Source organism: Zonotrichia leucophrys, chromosome 5, assembly GCF_028769735.1.
Source record: "Zonotrichia leucophrys gambelii isolate GWCS_2022_RI chromosome 5, RI_Zleu_2.0, whole genome shotgun sequence".
NCBI lineage: Eukaryota > Metazoa > Chordata > Aves > Passeriformes > Passerellidae > Zonotrichia > Zonotrichia leucophrys.
This window is the reverse complement of record NC_088175.1, coordinates 46,932,293-46,951,418: the sequence shown is the minus strand read 5'-3', so window position 1 is coordinate 46,951,418 and position 19,126 is coordinate 46,932,293. Positions and strand designations below refer to the sequence as shown.

The window sequence follows — 19,126 nt, the reverse complement described above, 5'->3', positions numbered from 1 at the left end:
TTTATATCACTTTTAGATTTACAGTGGTCATTTTAGGCAATTTTCCATGGCATAACTACTGATGTTCTTTGTGATCTGTTGTTTCTTCTTCAGGCCTGGAAATGATACCTCTTGTAACAGATGACCAAAGTGCTTCCACTCAAAGCTTTGCATGTTAACAATACTTGGTGCTCAGATGCATTTTTATCAGGGGTTTGTGAGTGAAAAGACAGAGTGCATCACAGTCCTCATTAATTTGGAATGTAAGTTACATGAACAGCTTGCTTCTGGAATTTCAAGGGCGAGCAAGAGATGGCATGTGACCTTTCATGGGGAAAGATTTATATAAGAAGGGAGTTTAGGGGACTAGGGTTCAGGAACCAGCAAATTATGCCAGAATTTTAATGTGTTGCATGTTTGTACTGTTTAAAGAAAAAGATGGGAAAAGGAGAAGGAGAAAGAAGACAGATGAGAGGAAGTCAGCTGGGAAGAAAAGTTGCTTGTGCTTAGTAGCTTAAGGTATAGACTGGTGTTCAGAATTCCTACAGGCTGAAATTTGGGGTTTGGTCTTGGCAGTTCACTTGGTGTGTGTACTATACATGGCCAAGAATGTAATGTCTGAAAATATGAAGCCTAATTTATTTTGTGGTCAACTGTGATTCTTAATGGACTAAGGAGTTAAGCTCTCTTAAAGGCAGCATAACTATTGGATGAGGGTGATAGTGATTATTTTAACCTGGCACCTTTAGTGAAAAAGAAAATGCAGTTCATGGCTGTAGGTGCCAAATTACAGTTTTGAAAAATGGCTGCAGTGTTTTTACAACTTTTGTACTTCACTTTATGCAACAAAACTTTACAACAAAATGAAAGAAAAAAAATTGCAATTCAGTTGAAATTCAGGAGTGGTTTTGCTTTTGTAGGAATGACTATTAAGGTAACAATATGAGTGTTTAATAACAATAATAATATAATGGCAGTAGTTTTGTTGGAAATACGTGTCTTGTTATTGCCAGGCATGTTTTGTATATATAATTAATAATGAGAGCAATTCCTGTTTTACATGGAGCACACTGTTAATGTGCATTGATTGCCCATGCTGTGCTCACACACACAAATACTGCATTTGGTAGATTGTTGTCTGAGTGATGTCTGGAGTGCATCTGAGTTGAAGTGGTTTAAAAACCTCCAGAAGCTTCTGTCTGACTGCTCTGAATTCAGTGAGCAATGCTAGCCATGAGCTTTCCTCCACGTGCTCATGATTGTTGTGGTGATGATGGTTTTCCACCCATGGTTTTGAGCAGGTTGTGCGTTATTTGGAAGGACACCAAAAGACAAACATTCCTTCATTGCTGATACAGGGGCTCTTCTTGGTGGCTGTGGCTCTCTGAAGCCATTGACACTGCAATGAATTAGTTTTCCAGGTCAGAAACAAGGTGTCGGTGTTAAAGAGTGTTAATGAGTTAATCAGTTCACAGAATCATTTAGGTTGGAAAAGACCTTTAAGATCATCAAGTCCAGCCTGTGACCACAATGCCAAGCAGACCATGGCACTGAGTGCCACATCCAGGGATGGTGACCCCACCACCTCCCTGAGCAGCCCATTCCGGTGTCTAACCACTGAAATCTTGGTAGGTCTGTAGAGCAGATACTATCAGGCACAAACTGAGGAGGTTGCTACTGGTGTTCACTGTGTGCATGTTTTTAATGTGGTGTCACATTTGTTTAATTAGCTTTAGTTAACAGGAATTTCACCAGAATGCTGAGGGAATGTCCTCTGAGTGTTAAGAATTAATAAAAGGGGCTTGAAAGAAGACTAGATGCAAAGTCAAGGGAATGTGGTCAAAATGTGAGGTTATTAATGGGAAAATCTGAATCACCTTTATAGTTTTTTTCCTCATGTGGTTTCAATATTTTTGCAGAGTTGTCAGTAGATATCAGTAGCATATATTGAAACAAATGATAGTTGTTGAAATCCCGTGACCTGATATTTTCTGTTTCTTCCTGTTGTGCTAAAGCAGTCAAGAATGCAAATTCACTTGGGTGTTGAGTTGCAGCCACCTCTTGAATAATCTCATGTCTTCACAGACAACTGCTCTGCTGAAAGTTGGATGATTTAATAAAAGTCAGCTGAAGGCAGATAGTGTCCACACCCCCTCACCCCAAACCATGGGCTTTAGGGACTTACTGTAATTCTGCTGTTATTTTGAAAAATTCTGCTGATTGGATTGAAAAATATCAACAGAGAATCAGCAGTAATTGCAGTATAAAGTATTGGGAAAATGTGGTGAGCATATGGTACTGGACTGGGTTTGTTACTAAAGGAAGTGCACCTGCTGGGTCTTCTCTTGCACAGGAGATTCTTTCAAGTGCTCTGGGTCTTAGCTTTTCCCAAAGAAGGCAACTTGCAGTTCAGCAACTTTTGTAATTGAAAATAATAATTTTATTTATTTTTCAAATTTATAAGATTACAATGAATTCTACCTTGTGATTGCAAACATAGAAAACTCTGAGATCATGAAGAATTTTCCTAATTTTGAAGGAGTACAGATCCATTTAAAAAAGCAAACCCAACAATCCCCCCCAAGCTAAACCAAATTTTAGTGGGATGGGAAGAGTGTTTCCTACCTATCTGTATTGTATTCAACTTAAGAAATCATGTGAAATATTTAGATTTTATGCATTATAAGTAGATTTGTAAATCTGTATCACAGGACCTTTCTGTTGAAGGATTAACAGTGCTCCTTCTGTTGGTGTATTTTTTATTTTTTTACTTATACCTGATGGATGTGAATACTTTTCTAATCCTCGTATCTTGAACACAGAACTATAGGGAAGTGATTCCCTTTTTTTCCCCTTTAAAATATTGCATTTCTATGATGCATCCTTCAATTACTGTTCCATGAACTTTTTGAGAATTTTAGTCTTTCTCTGTATTGAAGCCAATGGTTTCCTGAAGATTCAGCTTTACTGCTGTGGGCTGAAGTTTGTCTGTTTAACACCTGTAATGTTTGTGAAGCTTCTGTGAGTGGTCCTGAACAGGATCCTTTTCCAAATTGAGAACTCAGATACCAAATCAGTTTGGCCTGAACTATAAGTAGACAGAAAGCGTTTTTGGTTTCCAGGTGTTTTCCCAGCAGCGGGGACAGGTTGGGGACACAAGGAGGAACGGGGTTCTGCACCTCCTGGAGGGAGCTGCTCCCTGGAGTGGCTTCTCTTTGGTCCCAGAAGTGACCCAAAGTGCAAGTTCAGGCAGCATGAGAGGTTTGTGTGGCTTTCAGAAAATGCTCAGCAGCACATCATTTTCTTCAGGGAAATCCCTATGGAGGTTTAGAATCCTTCTTGAAAGCAAAATGGAATTACATGCAGCAAACTCTAACACTGGTGGGCAGCATTAGTGGCCTTCTAAGGAAAGCAGCTTAAAAACCTGATAAGCTTTTGACATAAAGGAGAGAATATTAAAAACTTTAAAAAATGTACATCTCTCAATTCTGAATTAAGAGTGTCCTATACTGTGATGTAGGGAGAGTCTTTGTAGCAGTCAAGTAAAAGGAGAGCAAGAAGGGTTGATAGCTTCAGAACATGACGAAGTAGAAGAAATTTTGAGCTACTTTCCTGCATTATTTATAAGCATAGTTGGTAGTGTCAGAGGTCTCAGTCTCTTGTAAACTGAATTCAGAACTTAAAAAAGTCACCTGTGTTCCCACAGAGAAACTTAAGGAGCAAATGCATAGCAGGGACTGTTTGCTGCTGTAACTCTCTGGTACTTCCTTTTCCACAAGTCTGGATACCTCTGTTCAGCTCAGTCCTGCCCTTTCTGCAGGCTGAGCTCTGCCTGGAGGGTGTTTGTGCTCACCCTGCCTTGGGTGCATTTGTTGGCTGTCTTTGTGCCACCTGCCAGCCCTAGAACAAGTGCAGGAAGAGGAGGTTTGACAGAGATATTGTGACAATGTTCACAGGGGTTCTTGGATGAGGGAAGAGACGCCATGTTTCAGAAGGCTTGATTTATTATTCATGATATATAATTCCATTATAACTATACTAAAGGAAATAGAAGGGAAGGTTTAATCTCAGAAGGCTAGCTAAGCTAAGAATAGAATAGAAAAGAATGAAAACAAAGGCAGCTGGCTTGGACAGAGAGCAGGAGCCAGCTCTGCCATGTCTGGTCACTAAATGCAAACATCCACAGGAGACCAATCACAGATCCACCTGTTGCATTCCACAGCAGCAGATAATCATTGTTTGCATTTTGTTTCTGAGGCCTCAGCTGCTCAGAAGGGCAAAAATCCTAGGGATTTTCACAAAAAGATGTCTGTGACAAGATATGGCTTAGGATAAGCAGGTAATGTGGTAATTTGAGACTTGAACTCAGCAAGGGGAGAAGTTCTGACACTGAGTCAGTGAAGGAGCAGCCCCTTTGTGCAGTCACCTACTCCACAGTCACTGCTACTGTCTGCAAAAAGGAATGGAAATGCTTTGGTGGAGAACATGAGGGGAGCACTTCACAATGGATCAGTGGCTGGTGACCATATTCAGTTATTCAGTCTAACAGGGAGCTCCTTTCCCTTACACAAACTGCAGCTGGAGCCATCTCTGAATTCGTTCCTCAGGCTCTGGCACATCCTGGCTCTGCTTTCTGAGCATCTCTGCAGCTCCTCTAGAATGTGATACTTCCTTTGGCTTTACTTTGACCCCCTGCACAGAGCTCCCAGCTAACCCTGTGTGACTTCAGTCTGTGAGCAGGCTGCCCTTGGCAGTCACACTGTGTGCTACCTTGGGGCTGAGATTGCTTTTGGGACTCTGACTCCTTGTAGTTTGTATGGCCATTGTACCAAGAACATCTGCTCTGAGATTATTCCCAAGGCACAGTCACAGAATGTGAAGTGTAAATATGCACAAACTGGAGAAAATTCTTCCTACTGACCCATCAGATTGTTCTGACCAAATGTCTTGTAGGATGTTTTGTGAGTTTTAACATAGCAGCAAACTCAAACTGTAAATTAGCAGGAAGCTTAGAGGAAGCCTATTTTTTTATTTTTTTCTCACTGTAACACTGATTTATGCTAGCAGACTTGAGTTGTGTCAGACTGAAAATGGTTTTTTATGGTAAAGCCAGGAGAGTAATGTATTCACTGCTGCTGCCTGGGTGTCTGCAGAGGAGGCAGCACATATGGACTGCTACTACTAATACATCAATTGGATTGCTTCATAATAGCAGAGTACAGCTTTGAGAAGATCTTTGAGAAGATTGTCTTCGACAAGAAAATATTTAACAGTTTTAATGCTTAATCTCAACATTTTGTGATACAACTTTACAGAAAAGAGGATTTGATTAGATAGGTCAGCTATTAAAAGGTGTTTTAAATGGTTGCAAATGGTAATTTTGCCATTGATGTACGGACAGACTGAAGAATGAACACCCTGCAGAAGCAGCCCTGTGGAAAGGGACCTGGGGCCATTGAAGTTACAGCTTGTTCATGATCTCCTCTCCGGTGACCAGCAGCAGGACCTGATGGAATGGCCTCAAACTGAGTCAGGGGAGGTTAGGTTGGATAGCAGGGAAAAGTTTCTCCAGGATTTCAGAAGGTGAAGAACAAAATTGCTGTTGGTACATTCATTCCCGGACTGTTCAGGGTGACACAGTGCTGCAATTGTGGGGTATTTGTGGTGTTTCCAAAATTGATCTATAGCACTGTTGCTTCTAAAAAAAGGAACATGTAAAAAAAGAACGCAGTTGCATCAGAAAAGTTACCAGAAATTACCAGCTTTTCTTCATATCTTTCTGTGTGGAAAACCACTGCTGACTTGTCCAAGGAAATCAGTGAGAGATACTGACAAAGGGCGAGTGCATCCTGCATCAGTCATGTGGGATTCTAATCTGCAGATTTATGTCAACGTATAGGCTTCTTTTGGAAGACTGCTTCTTGAGGAATTATTGCTTTCTCTTTTAAATATCACATTATCTATTATATTAAACTCAGTGCTGTTTGTAGAGAGAGACCAAAATTACCAATAATCACCTGTCATTTTAAAGACTTGAGAGGTAAAGGCTGGATGCAGCTTGTATCTTCATTTCATGTAGTGATTCCTGGTGTTAGTGCTGGAAAATGTTAGGATTGTGTTTATTAAATGACTTGCAGGACACATTTGAGGAGTGTGTTCTGCCTCTTGTGGCGAAAAACTTATTAATATTGGATATATTTGGAAAATACTCTCAAATGTGTGGTGATTTCAATTCTACCAGTTTGCCTTTAAGTAATTGAATTTTATCTTTCAGCAGGACCAACAGAAGGTTTGGGGAAAATAATACAAAGATTTCCCCAGAAGGACTGGGAAGACACTCCTTTTCCGCAGGGAATAGAGTTGGTAAGTTTGCATTACATTTTGCGAGTTTTAGAATTTCTTTCATGTGCATTTGGAAGATAAATCTAACTTCATGTAATGATCTGTATTGTTTAAGCCAACAGGGCATGGGTAGAAATTAGTGAGCACAGAGGATAGATTATAGGTTTAAGAATAACAATTTTAGCTAACAGAAGATAATTTATTCTGGTATGCACAGCTAAGTAAATATTCCTTGAATATAGAAAATGTCTGCTGCAGATTTATAAACTGTGTGTTTAAAAGAAGTGCTCCTGTGTTTTGTGAGCAGACTTCAAATGGCAGATGACTTCTCATTGTCATGTTCAAGTAATTACAAATGCATATTTGTATAATGTAGATTTAAAAATAAAGTAACATAATATCCCAATAAACTGGATTTATTAAAATGGTCAGCAAGGCTGGTGTGCAAGGGATCTATTTTAAACAGGGAATTCCTAAGGTGCTGCTTTTTTCCCTTCCTTGGTCTCTTCTTGTGGGATGCAGTGAAAAGGTGGATCAGGGATTCACTCAACATCTTGTCTCTAAAAATCCTGAAGAGAAAGGAAGGACTGTGGTCATCTTCTGAAATGAGGTTTCTGAGAAGTCAAACTTTTACTGGTGTGAACTGAGCAACTTCTGGGGCAGGATGAGCTATGGGAGGAGATGGGCTCTAGGAAATGTTGCAATAGGAGTCTCTGTGCCGTGGGGCACAATCAGCTGCAGAGGACAAGGACACTAACTATTCACTGAGTTTATTGCACAGATACAGCCACCAGAGCAGGCTTTTTCCAGACAGTGTTCAGCTCCCTGCCCTGTGCCACTGCCACGTGCTGTGCTCTCATGAGGGACAGGAAGGGGACTGGGCTTGGCTCCCTCCCTGAGAGGCGTGCTCGCTCCCTGAGCTCACGGCCATGCGCTCCTTTTCCCCTCCTCTGGGCGTTCATTTCAGCCCCAGCCTGGCCTTCCAGGGCTTGCCCTGCCCTGCTCTTTGGGGTGAGCAGGATTTCTCCCCCCTGTGGTGGGGAATTGCAGCCTCTTGGCGCACTTGCATAACCCCATGTTTGGCAATGCCGAGCTCTGCTGAAATGGGGAAGCTCCAAGGTTCAGCCAGGAGGGTTCATCTTGTCTCAAACACCCCCAGAGGCTGAGTCATGGGGAGATTTACTCTGTGCCACAAATCTAAATCTCAGATCTTCCTGACCTTGTTCAGAGAGAGCAGTGGGTCTGACTAGCTGTGGAGATGTGAAAAATAAATAAATAAAATAAATAGGCACACCTTCTCTTGAAGCAGTGAATCCTAATCTGTGCCCAGATGTTGTCTCCCATTTCAGTTTAATTGTAGGATTTTAGCACTACAAGAAACACCTTTCTAAAAGAAGATTTTATTTTTTTTTTAATGGGACAAAACGTTATTTCTGTATTGATTCTCAAATGACTCATTAGGCCAAGCCATTAAAACTTTAAACTTTCCAAATAAAACAAAATCTGACAATTTAACAGCATCAATTCAGCCAGTTGGCAAAATTAGTCAAGTTTTGATCTGCTTTCCAAGTGTGGTAAATAAAATTTTAGTTAATGAAGATTGAGGAGTTAGAGATAGTGCAAAGATCAAGTACTGAAGTAAATCACTTATGAAAGTCAGATGTTGGCAGGAATTTTTTTCAAGGTTTTGGATGAATCTAACAAGAATCAAAATTAATTCATGGAAAGGAAAGAAGAAAAGCAGTGTTACCATGTTACTGTCACCTCAAGATTTAATATCATTAAGGTGGTAGTAGGCACACCTTAAGGAAAAAGAAATGGGGAAAAAGGTAAGAATAGATTAGTTGACAAATGTATATGAGATTGAAGAGACCTATTTATTAATAGCACCTAGTTCTATGATAAGTTTGAGTTAATATCTTCTTAAATGTACTTGCTCTTCTTTGAAAGACCTGTATGGTTTCTGTTAAATGGAAAAAAAGCCATAGTTTGTATCTGAAATCATGTCAAGCTCTCTTCACTGTGTTCTCATGAAGGAAAAAAGCCAAAGCTTTTCATGCTTAATCATAGGATTGAAGGGAGTGGGTTTTTTTTAAGCGCAGTTTTGCTAAACAGGCACCCGTGGGACAAACTGGGTCTACTGGACTTGCCCTTGACTGAGTGAAGAGGGATCATTTTGAGAACATCTCTAGGAATGACGACTCAATTTCACCTTTCACTTTGACTGTGTTTTGTAGTTTTGGTAGTTTGACAAAAATACAGAGAGTTGGGTCATTCTAAAACGTGATTGCAGTCTGAATTTCACTGAAGGGTGTTGTGTTTGGGGTGTGTGTGTGTGTTCTGGATTAAAGGATTCAGAGTTATTCAAACTGTGTCTGTTTTTATGTGAGTAGCATGATAGCTGTGTTCTGGTCACAAACACATGAGCTGGGAGTAAATACATTGTTCAGAATTCAACAGATATTAACTCTATTCCATTTTATTCAAGTCAAGTACTTTAATTTGTCTTGTTCAATAAATTGTGTGTCTTGTGGTTGTCAGTGGTGAGGAAAGCCATGAGTGTCTGCTGAGGGAATGATGCTGTCAGGAGGTGTTGGTCAGTGTTTTCTTACTCCTCTTACTTGTCTGCATCCCCTGAAATTGCCTAAAGAGATTTTTCTTAATCTTTTTGCATTTGCTACTTCACTAAAGACTTCACAGCTTTAATCTTTATTCTGTTTATAACTGAATGCAGAAACTTTGATAAGCCACCTGCAAATTGCTGTGAAACATGCCTGAAGTCTTTTGCAATGGATTATTGATAATTATAGTAGCTGTTAAGGGGCTGAAGACTTTTTTACCAGTTGTTAAATTATGTGATGTAATAGTGAATAAGATATGATATTTCTTAATGTTAAGTATCATTTATATTGAGTGTTACTTCAGAAGCAGTAAAATGCATTTCTTCCATTTGTTAGAACATTTCTTGGGCTATTCAAGAGAAATGTAAGGAACAATTAATTTAGAATCTGAGCATCTTCATTTTACTGACCAAGAGCAGTCCCTCTGCAATTTATAGACAAATACCAGTCAGAGTGAGTTTCTTCCAGTTCAATGGAAGTAAGCTGACTTTGAGGGGTAAAGAGATTTATGCTCATTCTCAAAGTTAATAAAATATTTGGCTCAGAAGAGCATTCCAGTCGCTGGTTTTTGAAAGACTGCAATTAGAACATCCCAATCTGATAGCTGCCCCCCATGATATTTTAAATTAACATGTTTGGGTTCTTCTATCCTTCTCCATAGTCTGTCTGTTTCTGAGAAGTTTTTTCAGATACAGTTTAAGTGTAGAAAAAACCCTGTCAAGTCAGCTGAGGCATACAGAGCAGTGTCAGGTTAGGACAATCAAACTTCTTGATCTTGCTTGTCGAAAGAATGCTGGAGAGTGTGTTGGTTGAATGAGTTAGCTTTACATTTCTGCATATTTTTCTTATTTCTAATGCAGTTTTAATTTCACTGTGTAACTTTCTAGACATCATAATTAGTTATGCATCAGAGGAAGCTTTGGTATGTAATGTTATATTGTAAAGTCATTTTTGTCCCAGGGCTAAATTAGCTAAACTAATTCACCTGCATTACTCAGTGTTGGGAGGCTGCTCTTAATGAGGCCAAGGGAAGTCATACCTAGGAACAGTTACATTGTCTGGAGTTGGAACTGGATATGATGAGTTTCTGCAGTTTCTGAGTAGCAGGGAAGGAAACTTCCCACTGTAACTGCTGCTGGTGTTAGCAGTAGTGTCATGATTCAGTAATTTGAATTTCAAGTGTGGTCAAGTATAGAAATTAACATGTATTTCTAGACCAGATAATCACCTATCCAATGACTTCAATGATAAAATTTATTTTTAATTGGTAAAAAGTGCTGTTTAATACAACCATTTGAGGATCACTTACACAAGTTATGAGACTAAGAGAGAAAGGCTGCAGGTATCCCTTTGGGATGTGTAAGTTTGCCTGCTTCCTTCTAAAGGAGGAGTTGGAGTTGTTGGAATCAGTTTATTCCTCCTTTGTATACAGCCCTTGCTGTGGAGCTCAGCATTTCTGCACCCTTGTTTTGCTTCAGACATAAACTCTTGAATGGATGTGGAATATATCTTTTATGAAAAACTGGATTCAACTTTTAAATTCCAACTAACCTGAGATAAAAAAAAATCTCGTGAGTTTTGTAAAATGAGAGCAAGGAATGGTATTTTCAAAGTGTATTTGTATTCTGACTGATCTAGTTGGTCTTGTACAAATTTCCACTTCATTTTTGCATACATGATTTATGAGTTATAGCTCTACCTCTGAGATCTTAACTGATATTTACTTCTCTTGGAGCTTTACACTTGGAATGGGGAGAAAAAATCTATCACAAAAACCCCACCAAAACCAGCTCATTTGTCTTCAAAGTTGCACTCTACTGAAGACATTTAAAAGAAGGCCAAATTTTAAAGTGGAAAAGTTTTTCAGAACTCCTAAACTTCGGAAAATTTCCACTGCAGAGTCTCTGGAAGTCATTACACATTCAGTCAGAAGCAATACTTTTAAAATTCAAGTGCTGATCTCTTAGTTGGGTTTTGCCACCTTGGTATGAGGCATCTTTTCTGAGAAAAAAATCTGCTGCTTGAACATTCCACTACTTATTTTAAATAAGACATAAGAGACAACTGGGGTTGCAGATTAGACAGTTAAGGCCTGAAGTGATTAAAGTTTTAAAGGAGTTAATCTTTAAATGCTTCAGTCTTAGCCAGCTGATCTGTAAGCCAATTTTTCTCAAACATTAATGCTTTTAAGGACCTGAATAAAGAGTTGTCTACAACATCCATTTAACCTTCAGTGTACCTGCTCAGCTGCAGAGATTTTTGTTTGGCGGGGGATTTTTTGCTTCTGTTTCACCTCAAACACTTTTTACCTCTCAGAACTCATTACATGTGTAATTCTTCAATGGACAACTGCACAGCAGAGCTCAGTGAAGCACTTGGAAATGCCTTGTGTTGTTTTTATTCTCATATTACAGAGCAGGTACTTTCAGCACTTAGTAGGAAACAGATGATAGCCAAACTACAGAGATTTTTTTTTTTTTGGTCAGAGTGTTTTTGGACTCAGCTTATATTCTTTGGACATATTAGGCTCCACTAGACAACTTAGAGTGCCCTTAATGTGGTGTATTTTACAGTTGCATTTCTGCTGTGCTGTAAAACAACTACATTGTGGTTTTAGAATCTGGTCTTACTGAATGGATGTTAGCTTCTGGATTTTGTAAACTAATGTGATCAAATAATTTGATTGTGTACCTAAGCACTTGGAAGTAGTCCTTGTGTAGTATAACTTTGTCTCACTTGACTAAATGCTGTCAAAGAATTCAATTAATCTGCTTTATCCACTCTTAGTTTTGTTTTGAGTTGGAAAAATAATCACATCAGAGCATACAGTCAGCAGTTTTGGTAGGAATGATAAAATATTGAAGTGACACCTGTTTGGAATTTCAACTTTTCCAACTCTCTCATCTTTCTATGGAGTATATTGAAGTGTAACCTTTTTTGCATCTATCACAGTGTTTTAGAACCACATACTTGCATTTTCAGTTAAATTCTTTTCAGATCTCTGGAGGAGAAGGCCATTTTTACAAGCTTTATTAAGAAGTGCAGATATTTTTAGACTCAGAGTGATTTGTGTTGATTTTCTTCCTTGTTCATATGTTATCTCTACTGATAGTACTTGACTGCGTGAGATGGTCTTGAACACCCAAGCTTTGCGTGTGATTCAGCATCTTTCTTACCTCTCCATAAGTTTTTCTCATCTTGTTTAAAAATTAGAGGAAATTCTGCAACATGGACTTCTCTCTGCATTTTTGCTTTGGAGTTTTTGTGTAACAGTCTGCAGAGGAGATTCTGGGACTCCCAGTTAAGCCATGAGGTATTGTAACATTCAAAAATTCTATGCCTTGGTATTTCCACCTTATAACTCACAGACTTGCCTGTGGTAAGTCTTTTGGGAGACCCTGCTTTTCCTGAAGGTTCTGAATTTTAAATATTAAATATTTATAAATAGTCAATATTAAAATTCATTATAAATATAGTCATTTTTATATAAAAATCATATTATTCTATGAAGAGAATATTTAAATTTTGTTGTTTCTTGGGTTTTTTTAAAGCTTTTGAAAAAATCTTGACTAAAAAGGGAGAGCAGCATGCATCTCAAACACATGATGTGAAAACGCGCTGTATCTCCAGAAACCAAAACTGAAGAGCAGAAATCCTATTGTTTTGTATGTGAGAGCAAAAGTTATGGGGAAAAAATTATGGTTTTAATTATTTTCAACTTTATGATTAGCCTGGTTACAGATGTGCTTTGTTTTTAAAAAACATTAGTTTGTCCTTGAAAGTTAACTTGGATGAATGCAGCACATGACTGGAGTGACACATGCTCTTGAAAAGCTGAGAATGTCCTTAATATCAGAGGAGGTTCTTTAGCCTAAGTGACATGTTCCACTTTGGACTAATCATCACTGATTATTTCAGAATAATTCTATAGGATCATAAATCCATGGAAGTTTGGGATGCAAGCAACAAAAGAGCAATTTATCTGGAGAGCCACAAATCAATGTCTGTTTCTGAGGCAGTTAAAACTCCTGTGAGCTCTGCACCCTCTGGGTTTACAGCACTGTTTTTATGTTGACCCAAGCACACAGAAATGAATTGAAATGAATTTTTGTGCACTATAACATCCAGTTGTGTTGCTATACAAAGCTCCTGTTTCCAGTTTTGCCTCATGCCATGTGCAGATGACTGTACCTCTCCAAGTTATTTGTGTAGTGTCTGCATTTCCCCATCTCTTGTCTCCACAAATTAAAAATTGGAGCTCAGCATGAATCAAAGGAGTTTAACTGTTGAATAAAGGTAAGCACTGTTCTGAAATGGCCAGAGGTTGGACTTGGGAAGACTTGAGATAAATAAAATGAAGAGAATAAGCTGTTCTCCTTGTCCTTTGAGAATATGGTGAGTAAATGGGTTCTCTAGCAAAGGAGATTTGGTGTAACCAGTAATAAATATTTAAATAGATGGAGCACATGCTATTTAGAATGAAAATTTTGAGCAGTCTTATTTGTTTCTGATGGAGAATGACGTGTGTGAGGCTAACAGTGTGACATGGAAAGGGGAATTGCTTGGATAATCTCCTGAGGTTCTCCTTAGATCTGTTAATCTGAAAAGCCAAGGCCCTCCTGTGTGCCTTCCAAGGGACCAGGCTGGGGCATCAGAATGGAGGTGAATGAAGAAATACTGTGGAAAATGAGAAATACCATGGGAGATGAGACCGGGTCTCTGGGGGGGATTGTCAGGTGTTTCTCTCTGTTAAGTACAGCAAACTCTAACACCACTGGGTCATCTTCCTGTAAGTGCCAGAGAGGAAGAGAGAAATTGGAGAAAGATAACAATCCTGAAAACCACTGAATTACCTCAGAACCACTTTGCAGTTTGTTGTTTGAAATCCTAAGTTTTGTTTCAACTCCTTATTACAGATTATCTGTCAGCTTTCTGTAAGAAGCTGGAACTTCTTTTACTCTTGAAGCTTTATAATTGAGACAATTGTTGGGCTGACGTTTCTGGGGTGGTTTTTTTTGTTTGGTTGGTTTGGTTTTTCTGTGTGTTTGTGCAGGGAGCTGAGAATTGGTTTGGTTTTGGGGAAAGCCAGCCAGCAAGAGCCTTGTGTGTTGAATTTACAACTATATATCCAGTTGTCACAAAGGGATCCTCTCTGGGATTGTGCAGAAAGGCAGATGATGTGCAGCTAATCAAACACAGCCTATTGGGCTGGAGACAAGATTGTGAAACTTGAACTGGGTCGGTGAATGTGTTCTGGGAATCCAGAAATAATTTATCTATGAAGTTGATTCCTATGACTGTAAATCACTTTGGAATGTTTTCTAATAGTTCAAGAAAACAGATTAATGAAAAATGAGGGTATTTTATTTTTTTTAAATAAATTTGTTAGTGGTTTGTTAAAACTGATACTTTTCATGCTAAGAATTTCTAATCAGTAGTACTTGTAAATCATTATGTTCCCCCAACTCCCCAGTTTGACTGACCTTTTAGTTTGTACTCTACATAAATTTTGTTGTGTTTTGATGCAGGTTTCTTCTGCTGGCTAAAATCATCTTAGTGGTTTAAAAGCTTGGCTTCTTAAACCATGAAAACTTTCTTGAAGCCTTTATGCAGTGTAAATGCTTATTAATAATAAATTATAACAGGGGTGTCCTAGTTGTGCTCACTAAAGAACAGAAAAGAACATGAACAAATCTTGTGATGATACTTCACAATTTTGTGCATTATCCAGTCATTGCATTGTCCAATTTGAAACCAAGCAGAAAGAGCAGAGGCTTTCTGCACATCCCAGTTGGTGTAATTCCTGATTTCCAGATTCCATGAAGGTCAGAGTGGCTCCAGGCGCGCACCTGACACCACCAATGCAGAAAGCAGCAGCTGATTCCAGTGCCTGGCTGGGGCTGGGCCATGCAGAATTCCTGGGAAAGGACTTGGACCAATTCTTTAAATTTTTCCCCCAAAATGTAGTCCATTAGCCTCCAGCACCTCCACTAACTGAAGTCTCAAACAGAGCTCAGTTTATGAATCCTCAGGTTGGGATGTTTTGTTTGTTTGTTTATAAAGCAAACACTAAATATTGTTTCAGTACAGAATGGTGGTGGTGCTGGCTTTTGCGTGACTGCATGGAACTGGCAGAACCACTTTAGAACTTGCAGGTTTTGTTGTACAACCTTTCTGGTCTCTTTGTAGAGACAAATTGTAACAAATTGTTTTCTTTTATACAAAACCTGGCTCTTGGAGGTGGAAAAAAAAGTAGTTTATGAATGAACTTCAAGGTTAGAAGATACAAAAGGTGGCCAGGCTGTTTAGATGGCTTTCTTTCTCCTGTATTATTCTTTAGTAATCAAGTGGTGTTTTATATGTTCTGGTATGGTTCTGTTCCTAATTTCAGTAAGGATTTGGTAAATAACTATGAGAATTTTACTGAAGAAATCTTATTTTAAGTAGAAGTCAATAATAAATGATAATTTTCTATATATTTGTTATAAGAGGAGTTTGGGCCTGGTCATAATAAGGTAAAAGAGTAAATAAATAATGTACTTTTATACGAAAAATACAGCCTCTATTAAGAGGAAGAAGAGAAATATAACTATATTCAGATGTGATTTGTAAGTGCTGATTTTAGGGCTAGTCACCAAGAAGAGTTTTTGTCTTTGAACTTCTCCTGAGTGGGGATCTGCCACAAGCAGGGCTTCTTGTAATGAATTCCAAGTGTGGAACCAGTAGTTTTGCCTGCAGTTTACCTGGACTGCTCCTAACAAAACCTTTCCTTTTTTTTCTTAGGGCTCATTGCCCTGTGAATATCAGAATTAAACCAGTGCAGGCCAAAACCCTCAGAAGTGACAAATTTTTCAGATGAGTGCTCATGGTGCAGCTGATCCATGGAGTGTTAGAACTTTATTAAATGTTGCTAAGAGAGATCTCTCTGGGCTCTCTGGAGTTGCAGTGTCTCTGTTTTTCAGGGACACACTGTCAAAGCATCTCTTGAGCAGGTGCTTTTATTTAGCTGTCATGGATACCAGCACAAACTAAAAAGGAAAAAAAATCAAAAATACAGTAATAAATGAGGCATTTCAACTGGCTGCTAATGCTGCTAATGTGAATCCAGTGAAGGTCCAGCTTGCAGATTTGGACAGGAGGCACTTGAGGCTTTACTTGTGGCTAAGGCTGCTTGTGTGGTGATCCTTGCAGAGTCTGTAGCTATTGCTCAGCCTGCAATTAATTAAATCTGAGCTGTGCAGTGAACCTGGGCAAGGAGGGAGAGCTCTGACACCCAAGTCTTCTCTTGGATGGTGTTTGGAGCTTGAGCTTCCCTGGCTGGATATCACAATTCTTGCAGGTTTGTATCCTTTGAAATATCACCTGCTCTCGGCATGTTTCCCTAGAAAAGAGCAAATTCCCCCTGCTCCCTGCCTATGTTGGATTTATATTTCTAACACAAAGATTACTGCTGCTCTAAGGTATGCTGATGCTTTTGAAGAAATTTTTCTGTCCAGATTTTGTCATAAAGCTGTCCCCCAAACTGCTTGCACGTCTTTCCTTTACATTGGCTGATTCCTTCACTCGGATGTGAAATGATCTTTTATTTATGTCAACAAAAGGAGACTAGAAAAACAGATCATGCTGTGTTACTCACCAGTATTGGTTATACTCAAGTCAAAAATGTCTTTTTTCTTTTTTGTTGAAAGTATATTTCTGATTTCAATCTCTGCCAAGTTACTTGGACAAAAGCAGCTAGTACATATATATAAAATTAGGACTAAAGTGATTTCAATATAATACATAATAGTAGTCACACCTCTCAGTAAAATGATTTGCTGTTTTACTGAGCTGCTAGTATTTCTGCTGTCAGTCTGCCATAAGTTGTGGGAATTTAATATAAGAAATGCCTTTAACTTTGTGCTTGTGTCTCTTTCTCTCTTCTCCCCTGGTCTCTGTCTTCAGAGCTTAATTTAGCAGTTTATCTAAGTAAAGGCAGTTGAGCACAAATCCATTCTAGTGTGTGTGAAAGACTGGTAGGACAAGGCTGGATTATGTAACTACTTTCAGGCAGTATATTATACTGGATTATAAGCAACCAAAATATTCTTTTAGTAATAAAATGCCCAGTGCAGTTGTGGTTTTGGTGCTTTTTCTTAGGCTTACCTGTGAGCTAGGAGTGCAGGGAACATTATTCTAAAAAAATGTAAATAAATTCAAAGTTTTGATCCAAAAGAGATGATCTGTTTTTTAGTTTACTGACAGATCTATGGTGTGATATGTAGTATTTTGAAAACAAGCAATACTCCTGTTATGTACATGGCATATGCAGAATCAACCTCACTTCATTTTTTAATTATATTGTTTCCTTTTTGACATGTGTTACAGCAGTGGACAAGAGAGATGTTCATTAAAATCACAGTTTATAAGCTTAGAATGAAGAATGAATTAGATTTAATGTCAAAATAGTGGGATAAGAAGTGAGTACTAAAGTTACAGTGTGCATTCGTGACCTCGATGTTTTTAACATTCCTGGAATACCAGATTTGTCCAGTTCTCTGCATCACCTCATGATTATTTGCTATAACTGCATACCAGAAAACCTTATTTCACAAGGATTTTCCTGCATTCTGGCCTGGTAATATACTTGTAGAGACTTGTTGGCATTTGCAATTTTGAAGATTTGTTGCTGGACCATTTTCATATCTGGTTCATGTCTCGTATATTGGATTTGAGCTGCTTCTCCCAAAAAGCAGAGGAACTGGCAAGACCTCTCAAAAAGTGGGTGGAGAGTGCATTCTCCTCCTCCCCCCAATTTAAATATTTTGCTCCTATGACCAATGTGTGTTCACAGCAGCCACTTCTGCATAAGCAGATTTTCAGCATCCACAGCAAGTTATTGAATTGGCACTGAGGAGCAAAAATGACTCTGAATAGTCGTTTGCTGCTCTGGGTTATGGCTGAATTGATTTATATAAGCATGGCTGAAGTTTTCTAGTTTGAAATTCAAGATTTGATTCTTGTTACACTTTCATCAATACTGTTACTTAAAAGGATGAGTTTTGGTCATTTTGTGTCTTTCACCCAAATGTCACCTGAATGTCTTTCACCCAAAAGATTAGCAGCATTTCCAGCTGTGTAGTTGGAAAACTGTGACTATTGTAATAATTATATATATCTACAGTTTTCTCTGGTTTGGGGGTAATACAATTATGAAAAATTCACGTGATTTGGGAAACTTATATAGCCAAAGAGTGATGAAGTGAAGGGAAATACATTAAATAACAATAACATTGTGAAGTTTGATGATGCCTGAAAGATTGTTGATACCAGTTTTTTGTACTAAGTGTGCCTTAGCTGGAGCAAGTATTTGTGTTCCTGAGTCTGAGAAAGATGTTTTGCAGTAATAACTTCTGTGGAATCTTATGCAGTTAATAAATATTTAAATATATTTTAGCTTGGTTTAAAATGAAGGCACACTAGTGTTAAATTTGGTTTATTTTGGCTGCCACAAACATAATTATATTTGTATTTTGTGTGGCAAAGTAGATAGTATTCAGTGAAGTGTTCAGTAATATATTTTCCAAAAGGTTTCAGTTTGTTCCAAGGTGAACAACGATATAATTAAGGAAAACGTAGTCAAATGTCAGATTTTTGTGTTGACTTTGGCTTTAGACTGCAAGAAGTATTGTGTATGAGAGTTCAACTAAAGCCACCTAACTCCAGCCCCTGAGTTCAGACTGAGAATAAACAGAGATAACCTAATAGTTCTACTGAACTATTTCTTTGGTTGCTGAAATGGAAAGACAGAGCAATTTAACAAAAAAAAAAAAAAAAAGGGAAGAACTTAATGAACTTTCTTTCAAAATTGCTCATTAAGCTTTCAAGAACACTTCAAAATTACAGAAAATGAAATTTTCATTGGCTCTCCTTCCTTTTTTAACTTCTTCTTTTCTTCTTGCAGGATCTGAATACATTTAATGATGCAAGTGTTTTTTAACAGTCTGTGTTTGTAGTTTTGTTATGAAAAGAAATGGCTGGAAAGCGTTACCTGAAAAGGAATATTTGGTGGCATGTTTTATGTATTGGCTGGGTTTTTAAATGAAACATTTTGAGCTTATCAGCCACTAAATAAACATCTTTTCTAAGTATCCTAATTTCATTTGTTAAATACATAGATGGAATCTATGCTGAAGCATTTTAGG

The 19,126-nt window shown here is 38.3% G+C and overlaps 1 protein-coding gene across 8 annotated transcripts in view; it reads left to right on the top strand.

Annotated features, from left to right (window-relative positions):
* SBF2 (SET binding factor 2) overlaps positions 1–19,126 on the top strand; it is a 232,709-nt gene that overhangs the window by 39,094 nt on the left and 174,489 nt on the right. For 6 of the 8 annotated variants that reach the window (XM_064715104.1, XM_064715103.1, XM_064715109.1 and 3 more), the window contains exon 2: positions 6,254–6,342. In XM_064715104.1, the coding sequence (XP_064571174.1) occupies positions 6,254–6,342 (89 nt within the window). The remainder of the gene's footprint in view (positions 1–6,253; positions 6,343–19,126) is intronic. The other 2 variants (XM_064715108.1, XM_064715105.1) reach the window with 1 other exon arrangement.